General features: G+C 42.3%; 1 protein-coding gene across 1 annotated transcript in view; it reads right to left on the bottom strand.

The window, feature by feature from the left end:
- OVCH1 (ovochymase 1) overlaps window positions 1-24,711 on the bottom strand; it is a 57,962-nt gene that overhangs the window by 10,851 nt on the left and 22,400 nt on the right. The window contains exons 14-26 of the mRNA XM_072999901.2: window positions 24,283-24,411; window positions 23,636-23,704; window positions 22,013-22,193; window positions 20,395-20,467; window positions 18,868-19,063; window positions 17,432-17,586; window positions 15,876-16,032; window positions 15,543-15,681; window positions 13,303-13,442; window positions 10,098-10,232; window positions 9,504-9,539; window positions 6,551-6,775; window positions 5,514-5,687 (exon numbers count right to left, since the gene is read on the bottom strand). Of these exons, the coding sequence (XP_072856002.2) occupies window positions 5,514-5,687; window positions 6,551-6,775; window positions 9,504-9,539; window positions 10,098-10,232; window positions 13,303-13,442; window positions 15,543-15,681; window positions 15,876-16,032; window positions 17,432-17,586; window positions 18,868-19,063; window positions 20,395-20,467; window positions 22,013-22,193; window positions 23,636-23,704; window positions 24,283-24,411 (1,809 nt within the window). The remainder of the gene's footprint in view (window positions 1-5,513; window positions 5,688-6,550; window positions 6,776-9,503; window positions 9,540-10,097; window positions 10,233-13,302; window positions 13,443-15,542; window positions 15,682-15,875; window positions 16,033-17,431; window positions 17,587-18,867; window positions 19,064-20,394; window positions 20,468-22,012; window positions 22,194-23,635; window positions 23,705-24,282; window positions 24,412-24,711) is intronic.

Genomic DNA, 24,711 nt, shown 5'->3' with positions numbered 1-24,711 from the left:
CAGGCAGGGAGGAATCGTCTCCCTCCTTGCAAGCAATGATGGGTCCTCTTCGGGCTGGGATGAGCTCATCCCAGCGCGAGGGGGACCCAGCGTTGTTTGCAACGATTCCCCGGCTTGCTTCTGAAGCCAAAAAGGTAGGGAGAAAACGCGGGAAGTTCGAACTTCCCGCATTTTCTCACTGCCTTTTTGGCTTCAGATAGCTCCGAGGCCACCCATTGTGGCGGTGGGGACCCCCAGGGAGGTCTCCCAGGGCTTGCATGCCACCATGGGAGACCTCCCTGGGGGTCCTCGCCGCCACGATCGGTGCCTTCAGAGGTTTCAAAGGGCTTTCCCCGACATTAGAGGAAGCCCTTTGAAAGCTCCAAAGGCAGCGGAGGGCCGGGTGGCTAGAGCAGGCCGAGGCCCTGGCCGCTCGCCCCCGGTCACACAGAACCAGCGGAGGGCTGGGGCTAGAGCAGGCCGGGGCCCTGGTCGCTCGCCCCCCGCCGCACGGAGCCAGCAGAGCGCCGGGAGGCTTCGGACGGTAAGTCCTTTTTTTAAAATTTTCTGTGTGGGTTTTGGAGGGTGGGGGGTTATGTTTGTGGTTTGTGTGTGTGTGTGTGTGTGTGTGTGTGTGTGTGTGTGTGTGTGTGTGTGTGTGTGTGTGTTTTCGCGGCATTTTCGCCGCGAGCACTCCGGCTGTGTAAAAATGGGGGCTTTGGTCTCCCAAAGGCCCCATTTTCACACAGCTGATCGGCGGTTCCAAAATGGCCGCTGCAACCATTTCTGCTGCCCTCGCTTACCGAGGGCAGCGAAAATGGCGGCGCTATGGAGGAACATCGCAGAACGGTGAGTTTAGGGCCCTATAGGAACGCATTAAACTCAGTTTAATGCGTTTCTATGGGGTTTTCCGTTCCGTTTAGCGATGTTTCCACATAGCGACGATTAATCCGGAACGGATTAACGTCGCTATGCGGGGCACCACTGTATTTCCAACTTCTACTGTTCTTTCCAGAACCAGATTAGTAGAAAAGGATAAGAAGAAGAAACAAAGAAAGGAAGAAAAGAGATCTTGCCTTTCCCACCTCAATATTTCCACAGTTCAGTTTCGTTCTTGTTGCAAAATCTCTGAAGAAAAGGGAAAAAAGCTCCAAAGTCAATTATATATATAAAATCTGCCAATAATATTCTGCTTTCCTCCAGTAGGTGTCTTCCTCTCCTCACGCACAGTCTATCCAGTTCAATACATTGTGCATCCACTTAACAACAGCTTCTCCTTTCAGCAGACAAAGCAAGGGGGGGGATTTTCTCTCCGTAGAAATAAACCTGGCAATGATATTCTGCTTTCCTCCAGTAGGTGTCGTCTGCTCCCCATACACAGTCTATCTAGCAGAGTAGATTGTACATTGTAAATCCACTTAACAAAGTATGAGGCGGGGGGGGAATTTTCCCCCCACAGAGATAACATGTCGTCTCAAAGCTTCGGTACTCGATCTGTTATTAAAAGTTCTGTCAAGTACTTTGCCACAGTCAAACAGGATCAGTCCACAATTATTTAGTTCATCAGCAATTCCCAGGCACAGTCTTATTTTTCTGACCCTGGCACGGTCCGACCAGAGTTAGTTTCGCTTTTAGGCTAGTTCATTAAGATAGGACCGTGCTTCAAAAGATTTGCCGCTTCTAAGCTTTCTTTCGGTCTTATCTCTTTTATCAGTTCGTTAGCTTAAAAGGCTCCAAGTTTTATTTATTATTGTCCATTTTTAACTGCAATCATCAGCTCTCCTCTTTCCTCGGACATTCCGGAGTACTCACTGCTTTTTGTCACCAAGATGGCGCTTTCCGTTCCAGCTTGTGCCTCGTGGATCTCTTCAGAGGGAAAAAAGACAGGCCGCCGCCCCTCAATTCTTCCTCCGATGCCCACGTTCGGTCCAGAAGAACTTCTCCTAGCTCTTCCTCCACCCTTGTTGTCCCTTAAGGGTGCCAAGCTGGTCGGTTTTCGGCATTCCTCAGGAGCTTCACCCGAGTGCAGCCAAACAGTGCAGTGACAAGCTTCTTGTTAGGAATCCAAATCTCTTAGGAATGGTACAAGAATGACATAAATGATACAAGAATGACTTTAAAAATCTCTTACTTAAAAAGAGCGGGTATAATTTAATGGATAACGTGTCAGACTAAAGAGACCTAAGTTCAAATCCCTGCTTAGTATGTGAGATATTTGTTGCTGTTATGTACCGCCAAATCATCTCTGACTTATGGCAATGCTATGAATGAACACCCTCCAAAATGTCCCTATTCCTGCTTATGGGGCAGATGGCAATGATAAAAATGTTGCTTAAATATATTCCTTGCAAACCCTAGAAAGGTCACCCTATGTTGAGCATGACTTGATGGCACCTAACATGCACATATTACTTGTAACTTGTTACATCCAAACTTATAGTCTGTTGACGGGGGGGGGCTCAGTGATCCATAGGGCCCCTTCCAGCTCTGCAGTTCTAAGATTATTCTAAGATAATACCTTCTCCAATACTTCAATTGCATCCCATCCTGCAGTCAAAAGCTTTGCCTTAGTGCCCATTTCTTCATCCTGCTCAGGCCTCTACTGCAGCTACCAATATTGGAATTTTCTTGTAGGGTTGCGCTTGAAATTTTTGCCATATTAAATATAAAGCTTTTCTCACAATATGTTCTGAGGAGTGTGTCTCTTCTTTAACTTTACCATATCATACATATGCATGCCAACCCTTCAAATTGACCTTCAAATTTCAGAAGCCTTTGATTTTCTAGTGTTATCCATTCTTTTATCCAAATCATAAAACTGTACTATTATACTGTAGTCTAAAGGCAAATTGAACCTCTCACGGAGTTTGATCCTTAATTTCAAAATGAAAAGGCAGCAAACATTCTTAGACTTACGGTTCTGTGGTTTGTAGAGAAGCAACACTTGTTTGTGCCCACCTGATATGGCAGTAGCCACCTGTCAAGACCCAACTTTCATCAATCAAGACTCCTGCACAGAAGTGGTGGCTCTCAAATTGCAGGCTCACAAGCCACGGCCAAGAGCCTGGAATGGCCAAGTTGCCCCCAGCCGCTCTCAACTTGCCCTGCTCTCCCCCCTGAGTCTTTTCCAGGAAATTCCCCCACAAGGAATGGATCCTGCAATGGAATGCCACATTTTCCTGGAATCAGAAGTTATTGTTGTTAATTATTCCATAAATGCTTTGGCACGCATGCCCTCATTTCATGAGTCAATGGAACATATCAAGATCTAAAGCTGTGCATTGCCTCTTGCCACTATTGTGGAGAATATGGCACTTAAGAATTTCTAACGAGTTGTATTGATGGTTTAGGAAAATGTTTATTCATGCTGTCCAGCAGAGAAAGCCATATACACAACCTCAATGCATGCAAAGACATTCCACAGAACCAAAAATAGTAACAGCTATATAGGAAACACACAATGGACCATAAAAGGAGCAATTTATATTGGTATTTCTTTGAACTTTCTTTCCCAGGAGGTTCCTTTGAAATTACTTTCTAAGTAATAATCCTTTGAAATTCCTTGAGGAAGAAGTCTGAGTTTTGTTTTACTGTTTTATGGTACCTTTGCTGAAAGTAGGAAAGGTACATGCCTTTACACATATTTCAGACAATGGCCATTTTCCCATGGTTCGTTGAGGAACACTATGTACTGGGTTTTGCTGTACATATGAAAAACATTGGCTGTCTTTATAGAACTGCTAAATTCTAATGTATATGGTTATCTCAAAGGTGTGAGGAGAGGGATCTCCACACTCTCACAGCTGAGATCATACATTTTGCTACCTAATACAAAGGCCTCTGCCCCATTTTACCTATAAAAGCTGTCTGGACTTGAATCTTTTTAATCACTGGTGACAGAAGAGTGCTGGCCTTTGGGATTTTTTTAAAAATACAGAATTCCTCATTAATATCATTCCTGGGCAAAAGCAAAGCTGTGGATTGCTGCTCTGCCCCAGCAGCATCTTCTGCTAAGGCAATTTCCTCACTCTGCCTAGTGGTAGGGCTGGCTCTGCGCAGAGTCGTAGTTGGAGATGTGCCAAGGGGCACTGCATTTCTTAGGACAAGTTCACCCTGGCTTTAGGTCCCAAAAGGCAATGCTTTTCAGTAGTGCAGGAAGCATCTAATCAACAATCAGTAGGTGTCCAGATGCATTTGGTGATTTTTCGAGCTTGGATATTCGTTCATCTATTCTGTTCTAGGAAAACAGGGAGCAAGAAAGCAAAAGCAAGAACTATAAAAGGATAGAGAGAGAAAATATGGTTATGTGCACTTTAGCTCTCCCAGGAGTGAGACACATCAGGTGTTTGGTTTCCTGTGAAAATATATAAGACTGCACCTTTTCACAGCATTGGCTGTGTAGAGATCCCAGGTTCAATCTGTGGCACCTCATGGATCCTTGAAGAGCTGCTGCCAACTTCCCTTCCCCAGGCCAGCTCCTGCCTCTGCACATGCACCAAACTATCAGCTGATTGGCGGGTGGGTGGGCGGGCGGAGACAGCCGCCGGCCCCTGAAAGGGAAGCAGGGCCTGCTGCCTCCAAGGATGGCAGCAGTGGTAGCAGTGGCAGGAGCAGGTAGGGAGGCCTGTCCCTAATAGAGACTCGACAACGTGACTCAGAAAAATGGGTCCAAGTCTCAAGTGGAGTCAGTTCTTGCTTTGATCCAAGTTTTTGGGGAAAAAAAAGGCAAGTCCTAGTCAAGTCACCGGTGCAACTCAAGTTGGATTCAACTGTGAGTTGCGCCTCACAAGCCCCCATCCCTGATGGGAAGTGAGACATTCATGCAGACTGGAAGTGTGAATGGCAAAAACAGAGGTGGAAGTGAATGATCACAGAACCCACTGCTTTGTTGTGACCGACGATGATGCGGCCACTGTATCCCCCAACAAGATGCCAGTTCATGGCACCATAAAGGGTCCGTGGATGGATTTATTTTTTACCAATAAATAAATAAATAAATAAATAAATAAATAAATAAATAAATAAATAAATAAATAAATAAATACCAGTACAATGTATAGTTAGTCTTCTGACACGTTGTCTCTTTCTTTCCAATGGGTAAAACAACACCTTAGCCAGGGGTGCGCCTGTGCTGGATGAGCATGCGCATAATTTGGATGACAAACCAAGATTGAAATATTGTCACACTACCATTCGGCAGCAGGAACTAAAGAACACCCACTGGATGTTTCAGAATGTGACCTATTTTTATCTGCCTCGTTGTACATATCACCTTGTGAGGATGATACTCTAAAAGGCTGCCCATGAATCATTTAAATATATGCATAGCTAATACAGGGGCAATAGAAGGAGCCTTCTTGAAGAGTGAGAAAGCAGTGTGAGGACACTGGGGTGTGCTCTGGACAAGAGCATGTAGCTGACCAATCTTTCACTGCCAGAAACGTTGTACTGCAAACTTGTACTAATGAACAGAGAACTTACAGAAAGAATGTGGGTTCTACGGAAGAAAGAGCACATGTACAGCTTTGACTTACACAGATCCTTGAGTTCTATTCCATTCTCGCTTCTCTGTGCTGGTCTGTGATCCACTTCTTCAAAGAAGACCTGGAAGCCCCTGGCCCCAACCGAGCCATCTGTCCGGAAACGCACCGTCAAGTAGCTGCCACTTGAAAATAGCTTAAGATCCTTTCTTTGGCCACAGAACTGACCTGCAAGTCACCACATAGACGGAGAGACGCACAATGGGGAAGTGTTTCTACTTGCAGTAATGGGGAGAAGTCCAAAGAAGCCTCGGGATGGGAAGGAGATTGCTGGACACTTCCTGCACCCTTTTGAGGATCCTGGAAAAGTGATTTATTTGGACTACAACTCCCTGGGTGCTGGGAGAAAGCTGGCTGAAGGATTCTACAAATAGTCCCTAAATGTTATTCCCCCTCCCCACAAGCCCTGTTCCTTTATTACTATGCTAGGATACCATGAACCATTCATCCAAATCAAAAAAAGCTCTAGACTTTTTTCACTGCCCTGTGTTTGAAACACATAAATATAGGCTACATAGGGTAGTGGAATAAGGGTATGCTCGGTTAAATCACCAAGCTTTCTGATTAGCAGGGCTAATGACACCTCCTACCTCCTTCTAACTTTATAAGCAGTCATAAAAGGGAATGGGAGACATCCACACAACTATATAGTGACAAGCTACGTAGCTTTGTCATAATGCAGAGTACTGTATTTGTGGGTGGTCTGGTCTTGCATGGGGAGTTGAAACCAATTAGCCTGACAAAAGACCTGCTCCTATGAGAAACAAAAAAACACCTCATAGGACTGGTTCGGATTAACAGAGCTGCCTGCATCATTGTATTTCTTGGCCGTGTGTTTGTGGGGACTGAACATCATGATGAGTGCCTGCATTTCAAGGTTTATTGTTACACACCAGCTTTTCATCTTTAAGGTCTCAGAGCTCGCTCAGAGATTTTTTCCTAGTTCAAAATTATCCCAGCCCAGGCAGATTGAAGGAGCCCTATTTACTTGCTATGTAATAGGCTAATTGGGAAGATACAGGACAACATACCAAGCAATTCTGACTGTTCATCTGGTCCATCGTAAAAACTCAGGGCGTCCCAGATGCAATCTCTGGTGTCCTCTATCACCAGATCTTTGATCACACTCTTCACCTTGTTTCCTGAGGCAGAATAGACGATCCAAGTGCAGGTCAGGAAATCTGGGTAACGGTCAGGATAGTTTGGAGAAACAATCTCAGCCACTCCTAGTGGGATCAAATCTAAAATGGGACATCCTTAAAGATAAGGAGAAGAAGACGATATTCTTTAGAATTATCTTTGAATCCCTTGACAGTGCTTTTTAAAAACAGCAAGGAAAAATAATATCGTTGAACATTTTTTAATATAAATGGAGGCATACCCGGAGAACAGCAGGAGAATGCTTAACCTATATCCTTCCAATCATTTCTCTGTTCAAAACTCACCTCACCTATGGTGCTTTTTTTGCCCTCATGGAAGAAGACATAATGCCATATTTCCTCCATGGTGTCCAAGGAAATAACTGTGCTAGAACCAGCTCTGTGAGTCACACTGTGTGGTAAGCTGCTGGAGCTGCATTTCGTAACATCTTGTGGTATAAAAATATAACTAGGCAATCTCGACTGATCTTGAACCTTATTCAGGAAGACCAATGGGTCCTTCTTGACAGGAAGGGCTATAAAAGGTTTCAGTGCATGGGCTGAGATTTTGCCTGGACTACAAACACAGGAGCACAAAAATCAGCCTTATAAGACATAAGACATAAGACATTTATTTGTCATTGCACTCACAAGTGGGTGCAACGAAATGAGGTGCTCTTCCCCAAGGTAAAACTGGACAACACCACTACAAAAAAAGTTAAAATATACACAACACTCACCATTCAAATATAGATACCCCGTTTCTCCCAGCAATTAAAATTCCACCAAAAACTTATGACCCCGCATTTGAATCTTTAATTGCATTGTTAAACTCTGCCCCATCCAAAAGTCGTCCAAAGGTTAAAGCCAGAGTCTTTTCTAGCCTTACCCAGATGTCCCTGATAGTTCTGGATGGTCCCCCAATCCAGATATTAACCAGGTCTAGGGTTGCCAGATGTCCTGCAAAAGGAGGACATGTCCTCCTTTTTAGCCTAATGTCCTTCATCAGGCAGGCAAAGATAAAAACCTTTAAAACGTTAGGCTTTTGTATATTTTATGTTATAATTTTGGATGGGAAGGGGACAAGTGGAAGGACCCCCCTCCCCCGTCTTCCCCACTCCCACATGTCTGCCCGCCCACCGTTACCTGGTGCCAGAGCACAGCCCTCGCCCCCTCCTGCCATGGTGGTGGCTGCTCAGCAATCTGCCATGCCCGCCCAGCCCACATGGAGCCCAGAAAGGCAGCGGGAGCAGAGCGCCACCCACCGAGCCAGGCAGGAGCAAGCAGCGCCTGAGCACATCGATGGGAAAACAAGCACCCGGACTGTTTGTGTTCAATGTCCCTTTTGGGGACTCCAACTCCCACACTCCCCAGCCTTGAACTTATGACTCTCGAGGGAGGGGAGGCTGCCTCCTTCGGTTTTGCCCAACGCCACTTTCCCCCTGCCTGCGCGGAGCCTTTTTTTGGGCATCCAGATTAGCAAGGTTGCCTCTGAGCCTGTGCAGAGTGTGATCGGCCGGAAGATCCTGCAGCCAGGCCGGGCTGGGTTCGGGTACAATTGGCTGTTTAAATAATGTTTTTTGGTATTATGAAAAAAAGCCTCCATTGAATTTATTTTTATTTTTTAACATGACTTTTTCCTTGGTCAGTTCACTATGAGACACTTATTGGCAGCTATTGTAATAAAATTGTATTAATTGCAGGTATAATCTGGAACGATTCAAATAAAATATTCAGTACATCCTCCTCTGTCCTCTTTTTTTACTTTCTATGTCCTCCTTTTGGTACCCATGTATCTGGCAACCCTAACCAGGTCAGACCCCTTGCTTTGCTTCCAAACTCAAACAAGACTAGGTCTTCCGCCCTTTGGCAGGTCTTTGTCACTCAGGTTGCTGTTTGGTCCTGATCCCCTTGTATAATTAATTCTGGCTGCCCTCCTGACCACTGCACGTGACCCAATTCTGACCCAAGGCAGCAAAGCTGGAGAGTTAGTTTCTCAAATAAACCTTCCAGGATTCCCAGGCAACACAGGCCTTGTTAGCACAGGGTTTTTTTTAATGTTGTAATTTAGAAACGTTTTCAAGTTCTTGCTTTGAGTAGAACAAAAAAGGATGCTAAAACACAAAGGATGCAATTTACACAGCAGGTAGTTTGGCCCTCCCCAGCTCAGCATGATCACTTGCTGAAGGTGATGCAATTTACTGATTGCACATGATATTCTACAGGAAAAAAATTAGGGAATCTTGACAAAGAAATATTAAAGGAGCAAGCAGTTCTTGCTTTGATCCAAGTGTGTCTTGGGAAATGAAGAACACTGTAAAGCTAAGCCCTATGTAGATTGCGGTTCTATACACCTCTATTAGGATGTCCTGTTGAACACATTTGCAGAGACATGCAAAAGACTGTTTTCTTGGATTCCTAGAAAATTATATACATGTTGATGATCTCCTGCTATTATTGTCTCCATGCTGCCTTGGTAGCTCAGTGAGTTAGGTGTCTGGCTGTGGAGCCAGAGATTTGGAGTTTGATTCCCTACTGTGCCTTCTGGGAGTAAAGCCAGTCTGTGTAGCTTTGGGCAACCTGTATAGCCCAGGGCGTCCCAAGAAAAAGAGAACAGTTAACAACGTCAGGCGAATCTCTACCTGGAAAGTCCTGGAAAGAATCTCCTAAAGTCAGAACTGACTTGATGGTAATCATCACCATCATCATCCTCTTGTTGTCCATGTCTACTCAGACATCAGACAAATTGAATTTAATGGGCAGTATTTTCAAGTAAAGGTATATAGAATTAAATCTTCTTTCCCCCAATTTCCACATGTTAAAAGAGGCACAAAGTTATTCATACCTTTACCAGCATCTTTTATTCTACCTTCTGTGAGACCTTATAGGAGAGGGAGAAAAATATGTTCGGATAATTAGATACATTTTTGAGATAATTAAGAAGTTTTCAGTGGTCCAGCATACAGACATAAAGGCTTGGAGTAAACTTTGAGATTCCAGTCTTCTCCCACATGGCAATTTAAAAAAAGAGAAACCATAGTAGCAGAAAATTGGCTTTCACACATCTGTGCCATCATATTAATTTTTTTAAATGATTTAAAATCCTCTCCAAAGGATATGTTATAATGTGAGCAAGATGTCTGCACATCTGCTTCACCACATGAGCAGGCTAACCGCTGGGATTCCATGCAAATTTTAGAATACCACAACATTTGTCACAGTAACCTACCCACAATAATATCCACCATCTTTTGCATGAAGTATTCAGTGCCCTGCTATAAATGAACTCAAATAAATGTAACCGAAATAGCTACAATTGTAGTAAACACAGAATCTCATGCTGCGTATCTATAAAAACACCCATTTTCCCCCATTTAGTCCTCCCTGCTACATTTGAATGCCACCTCACCCAAACTTCCTGCAAAAATATTGTACGTACTGTGCCGGACCTGATGAAATCTGTAGGCAAGGAGAAAACCTTTCACACTTGTACCCTCATCAGAAGAAAAAGTCAGGGTCACCACAGAGCCTCCAGACTTTAAAGGATATTGTGGAGGTTCCTTGCAGTAGTTACCTGACAAATGGGTAGAGATAAAAAGGGCCATTTCACAGTTCAGTCGCTTCATTTATACCATCTTTCCCGGAGGGATACACTGCTCCCAATTTTGGCATGCTGGAATGTTCTGTCATTAAAAGTGGCCTCTTAAAATCACATTATCATGAATAAATATACACACTCAAGAGACCAAAGCAGAGTCAAGGCTGGCCAAAGGCATTTTGTTTCCTGGGATGGAGCAAAATGGCATACCCCTCTCCCCCAACCCCGTAACGCTTAAAACCGATCAAGTTCTTTTAGCTTATGTGAGGAATGTTCCATAATTCCTTCTCCTCACCTCCCAGATACTGTAGTAAAAATGCAACAATAACTAAGTAAGTCACAATTTGCTGCCTTATTGTGATACACCTAAAATCTGTTGCCTGAGGCTGCTTCCTAATGTTGCCTCATGACAACACTAGCCCCATTAACAGAGTAATCCTGGGGATGTTACCTGGGAACAAATCTAATTGATTTTGGCTGAAATGACTCCCATACACAGTGTTGGTGTGGGTGAAATGGATGCTACCAGGGCATTAATGTACGGTACCAGGTACTCTGGGAGTCTAAGATAAGGGCAACAACACAAGGCTAAGGTGCCAGCTCCACACAGTATCAAGGCCATAGCTCTTCTCATGATGTTAATAATATAAAGAATGCTCACAAAAGTTCTTAGTCTGGATACAGAAGGGTGTCTCTTTCAATGCTGTTATTATTTATTTATTAACTATGGTCAATTGATTCCACCACCACCACCACCCGTTGACAAACCAACAACTGCTGTACAATCTTTTGCCCTTAAACAAGAGTGGGGGGGGAAACAGCAACCCCATTTTCAACAAAACTATGGGTTTTGCTTTATTTAAAAAAAAAGAATTTTGGGTGACACTGAAGGTTCCATGGGTGAACAGCAAGATGTTTTGATGGAAAAATACATCCCCCAATATTTTTTTTGTCAAAAAAGTACAGAATTACACACACACACATACACACAATATTTTTGATTTTTTTTTTCAGTTTTACCTGTAATAATGGTTTTCTACTCTTACCTGGAAGAGCTAAGTAAGCAAAGATTACCTACTTCTGATCACATAAATAAAGGGTGAAGAACCTGTTATCTTTTGTATACTGTTGGTCTACATTTAACATTGTCTCAACCACTGGATATCCTGGCTAGCACTGATAGGAATTGAAATTCAACAACATCTGGAGATCTCCATTATAAAGATAGAGGCAGTTGAGTGCAGATCAGTATTTCACAGAACTGCTGTAAGATTGAAGCTTATTTCTACGACATACCCCCCATTTGTTTTAGTTTTAAAAACTAAGCATAGCCTTTACCATAAAAACCAAGGGTAATGCAGAAAAATGATTACTTTAGCATTCTTCTAGCTAGCACTGCACTGTTTTCAGTTAAAAGACAAAATTTTATGTATTTGTACTCTTGACTTTCGACAGCAATATTTCAAAGCATGGCTAAAAATGAAAAGAATAATCACGAAAGCTCAAAAATATCATTTAGGCCATAAAACATTGCAATGTAAGAAAAAGGTAGCCAACTTAGCCATTGACTAAATGTCATGATCTTAAAGGTCAAAGGGCTGAAAGAATAAACATGTTCTTAATGAAGGCCTTCCAGGTAAGGGAACAGAACTGACAGGCAGAAGTCCTCTGAGAGATGGAAAAAAACAGAAATGGGGCCACATTTAGGAAAGGATCACTATTCTAATTTAAACCAAATGTGGGAAATTTCTGTAGGGCAGAAGAACATTTTTCAAATTTGACAGCAACCTGTGGGCCACATTCCCAAAGGGCAGGTCCTCAGGGGTGAAAGGCATGGCCAAAGGAAGTAATTTACATATTTAATCTTTTTCATTTTTAGAAAATGTTTGCTTCAATGTGGTTTCTTAAACTGCAAAATGATTGCAAATATTTTGCAGTTTAAGAAAACGTTTTTTAAACTGCTTCTTTGCACCACCTACCGGTCAACTTTGCTATAAGTTGAATATTTGCTGCTGCCAGGGATGCTAAGGAACTTCAAAAGATGGTAAAATTGCTTCCTATTTTTCATTTCTTAAAATTCTAGCGGGTGGGGCCGGGGGACCCAAAATAATACAGTACTGCAAAAACACTACTGCATGCATCTTGCAGGTTAAACAATGCCCACCGCTCTTATAAGTTCTAGCATCAAGAGTTAACTAGCGTCACCCATAGCTTGGAAATATTCATTTCAGGGATGATCAGCCCTGGATTAACCATTAAGCAAAACAAACATGTACTTAGGGTATCAACAAGGGAAGAGGGCACCACAGTTTTTTTTTCAGTACTGGATTAACCATGGACCATTGTTCAAATGTAACACTCTCCTGAACAAACCACAACCATCCATCCAAATCACTCTGCTCCCTCCCTCCTTTCCTCCCCCAGGAGCCCCATGAAAATCACCTGCCTGCCTAAAGCAATTGAGTATGAACCAGCAAAAATGTAAAAAGTAGAAAGACTCACCTAGAAAGAAATCTAATGTTTTGAGTGAAATTATCAATCATCATCATCATTGCTTGGTTTTTGTTTTTGGGTTTTTTTTTTAATTTTTACTTCTGTATTTTGGGAGGTTGGGTAGGGATAAGGATAAAAAGAGTCTTCTAGAGCTATGGCCTCAGCACTATATATGCAAGCAAAAGGAATAGCAACCACTCTTGAAAAAGACCTCAAAAGGGCTTTTAAGCTCTTGTTTGAGCTTTTCAGTTAACAGATTCTGACAAAATTTGTCTACATTAATCAAAGCTTGAAAGCACAAGATTTGGCTGGAGGCTGATAACTTGATTGTACATTTGATTTTGCATACATGTTTTTTTAACCACATGATATACAATTAAATGATCATATATTCATGTATATAATATTTAATGTTTGTGTGTTAATTGTTTTTTAATGTTATATCTTATGGTTTTTAAAACTGTGATTACTGTGTAGTTTTCATAGATTGTAAACTGCCTTAAGACCTCCATAAACAAACAAATTCATATCACTGTATTATTAAATATCTCACCAAGCACTTCTTTCATAGGTCCAAATCCTTCATAAATTGTAAGGCCATCGTGGCATTTGGAATCGGATTTTCCAAACACAAAGTCCAAAAAATCCAGCTGAATGATGGCATTTAATGGAGCAACTATCCTCCAGTGACATCTGGAACAGAAGCAACAAAAAAGTTAAACTTAAAACTGGTTCAGACATAATAAACTTGGCTTAATAAATCATAGTTTATCAAAGAAATCAATTTATCATTGAAGAATAAGCAACAGTACCACAATATCCTCTTTTCTTACCTTTGTATGCCTGATTCAGGGTTTCTCTTCTAGTTAATATAAAACATAACTTGTTCCTGTGGGTTAGAGCCCACAGAAGTTAACTTTCTGTACTGCTGTTCCCAGAATCTCTCAGAAAAGTTTTGCCTTGGCTTTTTAATCATTCTACAAATCAAGGATCTGGTTCCAAGCAGAGGGACGACAGACATCTTGTTCTATGATTGGAGTTGAGCTCCCACCCTCCCTGCCTATTGGTCATGCTGGTCAAGATTGGTGGGTGCAATAATCCAAGGCATCTAGACCAGTGATTCCCAACTTTGGGTCCCCAGATGTTCTTGGACTAAAACTCCCAGAAGCCTTCACCATTATCTGTGCTGGTCAGGATTTCCAAGAACATGTGTGAATCCAAGCTTGGGAACCACTGACAGACAATGCCACATTATGGAAGGCTTTTATATTTGAAACAGCCCAGAAATGAGAAATTGAATCCATGCCTAATATTGCAAAAATGAGGACACAATTGTATTCTCAAGACAAAATGAGAACACAATTGTATTCTCAAGACAAAATGAAGTCATGCTGACAGGAAAGGGAATGCAGATGAAGAAAGAGAGGAATGTAAATCCTATTGACATTGTGCATAAGGCTGAAATGTGCACAAATCAATGCTGGTGCCAGGAATTTTATATTATTATATATGGGCAGAAAGAGAATGCGAGATCATCTGAGAGATGAAGCGTTGGCTCACACAATAAGCAATCTCATAAAAGCCAATCATTATATTTAAAATGAACTCTAAGCATTTTCCCTCACTCGATTTTGCAGCAGGTCTTTTTGGGCCGTAAGCCTGAGGACCAAGATGCTCTTCTGTCTATTGATCTTTAAGCTGTTCTGGGACCATTTCCATCCAAAGCGGGGTGGGGGGGATGCTTTAAATCAATAGATACATTTCTTCAGAACAACGCTACACTGATTTCAGTAAGACTTATATTCAAGTAAAAATGTTTGGATTGTCTGCCTCTGTTAAAATTACAATTCAAGATACTTTTTTAAAATGTTACTTATATAATACAATGAGATACGTTCATTCCAATTTAAATATTGAGCAGGCAACTGGGAGGGATTCCTCATCTACCATACCTCCTTCCCTTCCCTTTGTCTTCCCTCCCTCCCTTCCTTTTTAAATACTTAAAACCTTACCCTCCAGCATGACAAATGCCAGGGTGGTTTACAAATTGTTTCTAAAAACATGTCTAAGTAAAAAAGCTGGGAATAGAATAAAACTCATCAAATCAAATTAGAAGGACTGAGTAGAAAGAAAGAAAATCCCTGACAAGTCTTCTTCCTGCAGGAAACACTCCACACACACAAAAGTGCCCAACACACACACACGCTTCTGTTTGTCAAGATAATGGGTATACAGTATGACAGCCTTTCCTATCCGACATGCTCCATGGGTTGGGGTGTGATATCTTAGGGTCCCTGTACCCATGGGGGGATCAGCTCCGTGGATGCTGAAAAACCCATGGATGCTGAAAAACATGGAACACTATTTTAATAGCAAATGGCATGTATAGCATGGTTTCTGGCTCCCCCTCGTAACCAGTTCTAGTAATGACATCATGGAAATATATTTCTCTTGTGAACCTTATGCATACCATGGTCTCTGGCTTCTCTAGTGGCCCATTTTGTTAACTTCATCTTCACAAATATATTTTTTCTAGGATTTTTCTTTGAATTTAATATTTTCAGACCGTGGAGAAGTGAATCAGTGGATACTGATCCCACAGATAAGGGTTCCTACTGTAGATTACCATTCCCATCATCCCCATCCAGCAGGCCTATAGCAGCTGTCATTTTATGAGATTTGTAGTCCAATGCATATAACGAGAGTTAGGATGTGGAAGGCTATATGCAAGACAGACTTATCGCTGACTGAAACAGACCACATATTATGTCAAGAGGAAAGCCCTGTTCCCACCTGCTAACATTCGAGTAGGTGTAGGGAAAACCTGGAGACCGGATTATTCCTTCCTGATCTGTAAGGATGACATCTCTGCAGTGGATTAGCTGCAGGTTCAAATCATCAGGATATTTCATGTCATTTCCCCTCTTGGTCCCTGATGGGAAGAAAATGGTTTAGCAAATGGAGACAATTTGCTAAATATCCTACAGATTAAGCATACAAACAATGTTCTATTTCTACAGATGCACCCAAGCAGTTTAGCTCAGATATTCTAAGAAAACATAGCTTTGCAATAGATAGCATTTAGTACCCAAGATGGGGTCAGGGAGATACAAGGTGGGTGCTTACCTTTCATTTTAGACATGATCCAGTCCAAGAAGAGGGTCACCCTTGTATAGACACCGGGTTTCTTTGGTCTGATGCAGCCAGCACCCCAAATGGAAATGCCATGAAGTGTAAATAGCCCCTCTTCATTTTGGCACACCAGTGGGCCACCTGAATCCCCCTGAATATACACCGAAACAGGTTAGGTTTTTCGAGTATTTCAATGTATAGGATAGATTTCAGCTGGTGCTTAATGCTGGTGTTTTTTTACAACCTCGCATGCTGCTTGGACAAGATGTGAGTGGGAGGGACCTTTCTGGGCTGGGGTGACTGTCAGTCTATCCAGCAGTAACCAAGAATTCCCTCATGCCTCTGAATTCAAAGAGAGCACTGCCTCTCTGATCAGTGCTTTTCCCCTCGCTGTCTGTTGGGGCCTATTGCTCAAAGCAGCCATGTTTTTAGCTTGCTGTTTTCTGATCACTTTAAGTCAATGAAACCTTTTATTCTTTCTACTATTACTGTCTCAGAGTGAACCATTGAGACTGTAAGTGTCAGTTAATGAGAAAAGGGGGTGATCCATTCAAGAGTGTTTGAAGCTATTTTGCTCTGCGAATCTATGCATTTCTGCTGATCAGCTAGAGGAATTTCACAAAAATTCAAAACTCTGCAAACACTTAAAAGATAACAAAGATTATGTTCAATGAACAGCTCTGGGAAGGGTGTTTCCAAATACGGGAACTGCCAACAAAAAAAGGACCTTTCTTTCTATTGAACTGCTCTTGACATTCATGATGGAAAAACTGGGGATTCACCCACATATTCCCTATCCTCTATCTCTTTGAAGAAGCCACTCTTTTTAGAATGATCAGTCAAGCCATTCTTAAACAATACTGATGACTTCTGTTGAAGTCCATGAGTTTTTTCTAATTTGCAGCAACTATTTTGCGTTCTTTTTTTTTAACCTCACATTCCTATTTTTTAAGTTGCAGCTTCTAATCTAGAAGAATAACTCAGTGTATAGATGTCTCCCGAAATTTTGTAAACATCTTCTCCTCACCCCCTATTTTCTCAGGTAACTCAATCCTGAACTCCTAGAAGCTTTAATATTTTTGGACTAGAACCCTCTGGATCACCCATTCAGTATGGCCACTGCTCTGTTTACCAAGCTTTGTTTCTGGTGTCAACATTCCCAATTTTTATTTCACTTTTGAGAACCCCACTGGCGTTCTCACCCTTCCGTTGGCAAGAGTCTTATTTTCGCCCTGTATACTTTAAGACACTTTTACCCCCTGAAGCAACCCTTCTCATTTTTCTTCCAAATGTAAGCCTTTTTTACCCATTTTATCGCTGACCAAAGCATGTGCACATTTTTGAAATACACAGTTTTAGTGGTGCTCATTGTTCAAACATAGGCATCAGTTTGTGGGTGTTTCTTTCCTTTTCCAAAAGCTTTGGAAACGTGTGGATTTCCAGGGCAAAATGCGGTTCCTCTTGTTGCCAGCATGAGGAGCTCCAAAATGGATATGTTTGTAGTTAAACTCAATGCCAATGAATTTCCTCATGCGCTCATGCCAACTCACCTGGCAAGCATTTTGGCCTTCAGAAGATACAAAGCCAGCACAAAGCATCCTCACAGTGATACCTCCAGTGTGGTTAAGATAATAGTTTTGCTCACAGATGTCATTGTCAAGAAGGGGCACTTGAGTCCACTGTAAACGGCTGGCAAGGTCCTCATCTGCAGGATGAGGAAGTTGACAGAAAGCGACTTGAAGGCATATTTGTTTATAGTAGTGAAAGTGGAGGAAATCTTGTTATATATCACTGAGGACATAAAATGGACCTGGGTTAGGCCTAGAGGCAAGCTAATAGGCCAAAACAAAAGTAGTTCAGTTTGCTGTAAAACAACTCTGGACTGAAGAGACAGTCTAGAATCTGTTGTTTTAATGGTCTCACAATCAGTGGTCCCCATCCTTGGGTCCCTAGAGGTTCTTGGATTAAAAACCCTGGCCAGCTCAGTAAATGGTGAAGGCTTCTGGGAGTTTTCGTCCAAGAATACCTGGGGACCCAAGGTTGGGAACCACTGGCCTGCCTTGGGTCATCCCTGCTGGTTTGGGAGCTGCAGATGTGCAAATCAATCATATTTACCTTTCAAAGACCAATGACAAAACCAAAAGCAAGCCAATGCGCAACACAAGGAATGGAGCAAACTCACAGTAGGATAAACATACATCTTTGTCCTATTGAAGGAAATCTGCTTCTAATTACATGCTAACTTTCTTCTCTAGTTTTGCCCTTAGCTGTAGCAATCAATATACTGTATTGGCCAACTCAACAGAATGAGTTGAAATACGTCAATTTTATTGTCATCTGCCCAATGCATTATGTCCTGTTTTGAGCAAAGTAGGACCCTGCTTTTTGTGCATAAGCACTGTGACAAAGTTAAGATTGGGAAGGTGTGAAGAATCTGCTTCATTTTGTTGTTTGTATTTCCTTAATCCACTGAAAATAGATGTGAATCAGATGTTAATGTGCATATTTGAAAATTGTGCATAGTGGAATGTGTGCAGTTCAGTTAGTGGATGGAAGCATGCAAACAATCCTTACAATTTGCAAAGAACAAAAGCCGCACACACAGAAAATTGTACACATTTTAAACCATACAACCAACATTAGAGGGATTAATACTATATAGTGACATTTAATATTTCAAAAATCCTATCTTCCAGAAACAATGTATGGTTATTTCAAAAGGTTAGTTTATATCAATCTGGTAAAGTTCTTGCTTTAATTTAGGAAGTTTTGGGGGAGAATGTCTTTTTGACTATATTTCCCTGAATTCATAGGCCAGCAAGTCACTCAGGCATGGAGCTTTGAAGGAATTGTTTGCTTGGAGGAAACCATTGTAATGGCAAGAAATGGACATTTCCCTTGAAGTGTGATTTGACCCATAGCGTCAAACATGTGGAAGAAGAACCTTGTCAGTGATATGGCCACTCATTAGACAAAGTCTGCTTACCTTCTTGATTATTTCCCCAGCTGGTGACAGTACAAAGTACTGAGGAAGACAATGGCTCGGTGGAGTTTGGCAAGCATACTGGTCTCACCACAGCATTGTAGGAAAATGGGGCATCTAACTGAACCAACGCAATATCAGAATCGTAACTTGCAACATCAAAGTCTTGGTGCATTACAATAGCCTTTATTCTTCTCACCTGCATCAAGGGAATAGATTCAGGATCATGCATACTGACAAAATGAAGCAGTATCCAGCTTTTTCTTTTTAGTAACCACCTTTTTTTTAAAAAAAAGGAACACCAGTTTCATTGTGGCAAACTACAAGGTTGCTAACATTCTTTTTGTAAATATATTTGAACATTTGTCCCCAAATAGCTTCAAAATGGAAAGAACTAAAAACATGAAATATTGCACTAATATGACCAATGCCTCAACTTAAATAACTTTGGAGACTACATTCAAAAATCAGTTTCTCCAGAGCCAGAACTGGGCCCACTAACAATTAGCTTTTAGTAGTGCTTGATCAGCCGTGCTTAAGGGGCAGGGTGGAATCTTGTTCTCCAAAGACTTGAATGGGGTCCAAACAGACAGAGCTGCAAAGTAGCTGTTTTTGCACCTGGGACAAGCCTGGGGGAAACAACTCTCTCTCATCACAAGAGAAACAAGAGGAGACAAGCCCAAATTTTCCCATCCACACACAAATGACCTTTCCTGTAATGCCTTGGTCTTCCTGATAATCCCCCCAGAAAAAAAGCTGCTATGGTGTGGAGAGTGAGTTCATTGATTCAGGAACTGGAGAGGCTGACTCCTCTTGTTTCTCTGCTGACACATGCTGGAGGCTTTGGGGGGCATTTTCAGGGGGTTGCAATGAGGATGGTTAAGCAGGTGACAGCACGCTTGGGCTCTACGGCCACCCCAGTTTTACCTCACCAGAGGAGAAGCACAGGAGAGGGAAGCCATGATGGCACTCTATCAATTTGTGCTCTGTGGCACCCTCCTGCCTACTGGAGACTCAGGTCCCTTCCCAGGAATCTCTGCCACCTATACACTTTTCTTTCCCTGCAGCTGGCAACGTTCCCCTCACCCTGCAAGAGTGCTGGAGCATAATTCTCACCCGACCACAATCAGAGCCAGCCCCACTGTTAGGAAGAATGAAACAATTGCCCCATGCGGCAGAAATGACCCACTCTGGCCATCCTTTTCTGGCTGGAGGACTGAACCAAATACAATGTCAAAGTTCCCATCCTAGATCCCCAAATTAGCCTCAGATTTTTGTGAAGGATGCTATCCTGTTGACTGCCAGTCCACTTGCCATTCCTTGGCAATACAAGGAATGTATATGTTGCACGCAGGGAGACATCTTGCCCTTCACCTCAGCAGCACTCAAGAGCTTCAGACAGGAACGCTTCCCGTCTTCAAATGGAGATGCCCGGGATTGGATGTGAGACTTTAAAAGCATGTGCTTTCCCAACTGAGCTCTGAAGGAGGGAGCAAAAGAGAGCACACCTTCAAAATCTCTTTGTTCTACCTGTTCAGTAGGTTCTGGCCGTATCCTGTCATGGTCTCCAGCAACAAGAGTCCAATGTGATGTATTATTTGATCTAGAAAAGAACAACAGCTGTGCTGCAGTGAACCTATCATCATCATCATCATCATCATCATCATCATCATCATCATCATCATCATCATCATCAATAATAATAATAATAATAATAATAATAATAATAATAATAATAATAATAATAATAATACCAGGCACAGTTAATCAAAATTATATGAACATTGACTGGTATTACATAACACACACAAAAACTCTGTTCCATTAATGGTTGTTCAGTTATGTCACTATTTGGGTGTTTCCTTTTCCAGATTTCCATCATTCTTTTTTTGAAAACCACAGGCTGTTGGATTTGCCTTGTAACAGCATTTCACAATTTCTCAGCTTTTGGAGGGATTCCAGGTTTTGAATTTACCTTGTTCCAGTAGATTTTCAGCAGCCTGTCCTGATTCCTCATCAGGGTCTGCTGAGCCCTGTAGCCCGTTTGTCATCAGATGCCCAGGAGCTATAGCACCTGATGACCTTGTTGACCTGGGTGACAATCGGTCCAGTATGGACTTCTGTTTATTCCTTCTCATCATAATTGATGCTTGGTGGACACAGTCTGGCTTCTCAGCTGAGACCCGCCTGGCTTGGGAGACACTTCAGCGGTAGCAACACTCCCTGCCTGCGTACCTCACTGAAGCACACAAACCCATATTTCGTCATTGCTAGCTTTCTTGTACTATAGTTTTGTACAGGTTCCATTAATCCTTTATTCTTTTCATCTCTCCTCTATAATGTAAGCAAGGCCACAGATGTCACTCAAAACGTTCTACAGCCTTGGAGAACTTTGAACTCTGCCCTCTAGCTGCATTTAAACTTAACACTAGCTATGGCAAAGCTGGGAAACAGATCAAATTTGGTTTCAGAGCAGCTCTTGAAGGACCACATTCCAGTGGTGGATGGGACCAAAGGCAAACGTAGGTGGCTAGATGTAATGGCATATGTTATAGTTCTTTGTTACAGTAACTAATTCTTAGGCATTTCGACCTTTCAGAACTGAAGGAAAAAGTTGTATAAAAGTTGGGAAGCCATCAAAATATGGGGCTGCGGGGAAGCAGGCACAGTCACCAGGGGAAGCACAGGAAACCTGGAACTCCTTGCCTTATGGAGCTAGGTTGTCCCTCTCCTTACAGTTCTTCCACTAGTAAGTGAAAACCTTCCTTTTTAAGTTGACTTAAATGCCCTTGAAAGACTGTATTTCTTAGTAGAACGATGGAGCACATTTTTATCAGTTATTTTTTATCAAGGATTTTAAATTGGTTTTAACTTGTTTTGACTAATGTTGTTTTCAACATTCTTTCAGTTTAACCATATTTTAGTGTCAGTACCTTAATTTACTGGATTTAAAATACATGTATTTTTAGTTGCAGTTTGTTGTCTTCATTGAGAGACAGGTGGGATATAAATAAAGTACAGAGGATCAGACGGAGCCTTCAGGCAGATCACAGACAGCCTGAGTTTTCCTGTTCAAGATCTAATGCATCCAAAGACTCCTCTGAGCCTGCAGAATGCAAAGGAGGGTTTGCCCGATGGATGGACTTACATGAGCAGACAATGAGCTGCTGTGAGCACCCAGGCAGAGCTGATGAGGACACCTCCACAATGGTGGTCCCCCAGAAAGCGTAAACTGATATGCCACGGCCAGCAGTGAGGACAAGCTTCTTCCGATCCAAGGAGATGCATAGAAGGCCACTGGGGACCAAAAGGAGGGACTCCACAAACATCTGCAAGACCAGAAAAGCCCCAGTGCTACGGGTACATCTTTGGCTTAATGTTTCCAAGACAGGGCTTATGCTGCAGGAGCAACAGAAGACTTTGAGAGGTCAATCTATGCAGCAGTAACCAATCATTCCCTTCTGACTCTGAATTCAAAGACAGCTCCATCTCTCTGCTCAGATCTTTTCCCTTCTTTTGAGTCTAATTGAAGTCTATGCTGAAAGCAGTCATGTTTGCCAGTTTTCTGTTTGATCTGTTCAATTGTAAGTAATAGAACCTTTTATTCTTTCTCCTACTCGTGTCTCAGAGTGAGTTATGGAGACTTTCAGTGCCAGTTGACGAGAAAGAAGTAAACTAATCTGGGAAGCTATTCTGTTCTGTGAATGCCTGGACTTCTGCTGGGTAACTAGTGGAACTTAACCTGAAATGCAAAACTCTGCAACACATTTGCTGACCAGTCCTTTACCCAACCTGGTGCTTGACAAAGAAGGAATACCGTATATATCTCCTTACCCTAGGCCAGCATGACAATCCATGTTCCTGCCAAGAACCAGATACTATCCAGAAAGTGCTGGATTACCGCTGTTGAACAGGTCAAATCATGCATCAGCTTTTCAAAGGAGTAAGGGGTCCATTACAATAAAGCAAAAACCAACTTGTCACAGCTTTTAGTAATAATCCTGTAGGGTTTGTGGGTTACGCGTGCACCCCCAGCCCCCACAATAAAAAACAATTATTTAAAACATGCAGCATGTTAGTGCTGCCCTACGTAGCTTAATATATATATATATTAAGCCACATAGGGCAGCACTGAAGTGCTGCATGTTTTAAATAATTTAAATAATATATAATCCTTCATCAGGTCCCCAGCAGAAAAATGAACTTTTTAATTTCCCAGTTACCCCACATCAAGCAGTTAAGCTGTCCGTTAAAACCACTAATGATATGGGGAAGCTGAAGCAGGAAGTTTGCTTTGGTTTGATCCCAGTGATTGTACCCACTGGAAACAAACCAAAATGGAGGATCCTTACAAAAAAAGTAGAAGTCTCTGACAAGGACCCAGAAAGGTGCAGGTAAGAATGCTGTAGGGGCAGGCTGCTTCGAGCCAGCGATTACTCTGTGTGATTGCCAGCAAAAAGAGCAAACCGGACCATTCCTGCAGTGAACCAGACAACTGGCAAAATGGCTGTGTAGTGACTCTACAGGCAAACAAGCATGATAGCCAGCATAGCCTTTACATTTACAGTGGCAAAAAATGAACACAAGAAGCATTTGAAGCTTCACATGCAAGATAGCAAACACTCCAAAAAGCTCAACTGCACCAAAACTGTCCTTGCCAGTCTTCAGTGGCCTTTCCCCATCCATCTCCTTAACATCAGGTTTATTACCACGAAAACTCCAAACTCTGTGTGCCTTTGTGGAGCCATTACTATTTCAAAAACATCCTTACCCAGAGGGATATTCTTTGGATCAGACATCTGCAAGACAGCAGGCCCTACAAATTCAATTTTCGATGCTTCTGCAGGAAATAAACCTCATTTTCAGTTTTCATCAGAGACATTTCCAAGTCACCTCCAACAGCAGAGAAGATAAGCCATCTGCTTCACAGTTATAAGGTAATAAAAACATTTTCCCTCTAGAGATGCATTTCTTCAAAGCTTCTGTCCCTAAGTAATCAACTCACAGATGGATCCTGCACTAACCTCTCTGTGGCCAATTATCAAACAGCAGCAAACTAATTTGGAACCTGACGTGTGACAAACCTTCTCACAGAGAGTTAAAGGAATTAAATGTCTGTTGTTTCTTCTGAAAGCTCTTTATTTCATTGAAAAGCAGGTCTTATCTGTTTCTGCTTAAAGTCTCTCTATTCATCAGTCCCTCCCGAATACTTTCTACTACTACTATGTGGTCCCACACTCCACATTTTTGCAGCTCCCCCAGGCTGCCCCCAAAGTTGGATGCAGCTGCCCAAAAAGTTGCCCCCAAAGAGGCAAGCAGCACAGTAACCAGTTATTGTTGTTATTATTATTTTTCTCTCAAAATGTCTGATTCTAAGAAGTCCTTTTTGAGCCCTGGCACAAGGGAAAGGATGCCAACCTGATGGGAAAAACTCAAATCTGGCCTTGAATCCTCTGAAATTGTTCTCCTCATCGCTCTTGAAGTGTATTAACATAATGTTTCCAGAGCTCCAAACAGGGGAAGGAATCGAGAAGCCGCAAAGAACAGCTGAAGGGGGGAAAAAAACAAGCAGAAAATGTGTTACCATCACAAACCAGATGTTCTACTCTGTAGGGCCCCTTCTCAAGGGCCCCAGTTCTTTTCTAAATCCACAATAGCTCGTGCTGTATCAATACCAGTTCCCAGTTGCAAGACGGGGGGGACACCCTTGGGCAAGATGCTGTTAATGAACCCCCCCATGTCCACTCATGGTCACCCTTCTCCTCACCACCGTTGCCCTTTCACTTTCTTTTCTCTCCAGAGGATCTCTCTGCCGAATGGATATTGCACCCTCCCACTCATTTTGCA

The sequence above is a fragment of the Pogona vitticeps genome, chromosome 5 (genome assembly GCF_051106095.1).
Source record: "Pogona vitticeps strain Pit_001003342236 chromosome 5, PviZW2.1, whole genome shotgun sequence".
Taxonomy (NCBI): domain Eukaryota; kingdom Metazoa; phylum Chordata; class Lepidosauria; order Squamata; family Agamidae; genus Pogona; species Pogona vitticeps.
Note: the sequence above shows the minus strand (reverse complement) of the source record. Positions and strands in the feature narration are given on the sequence as shown.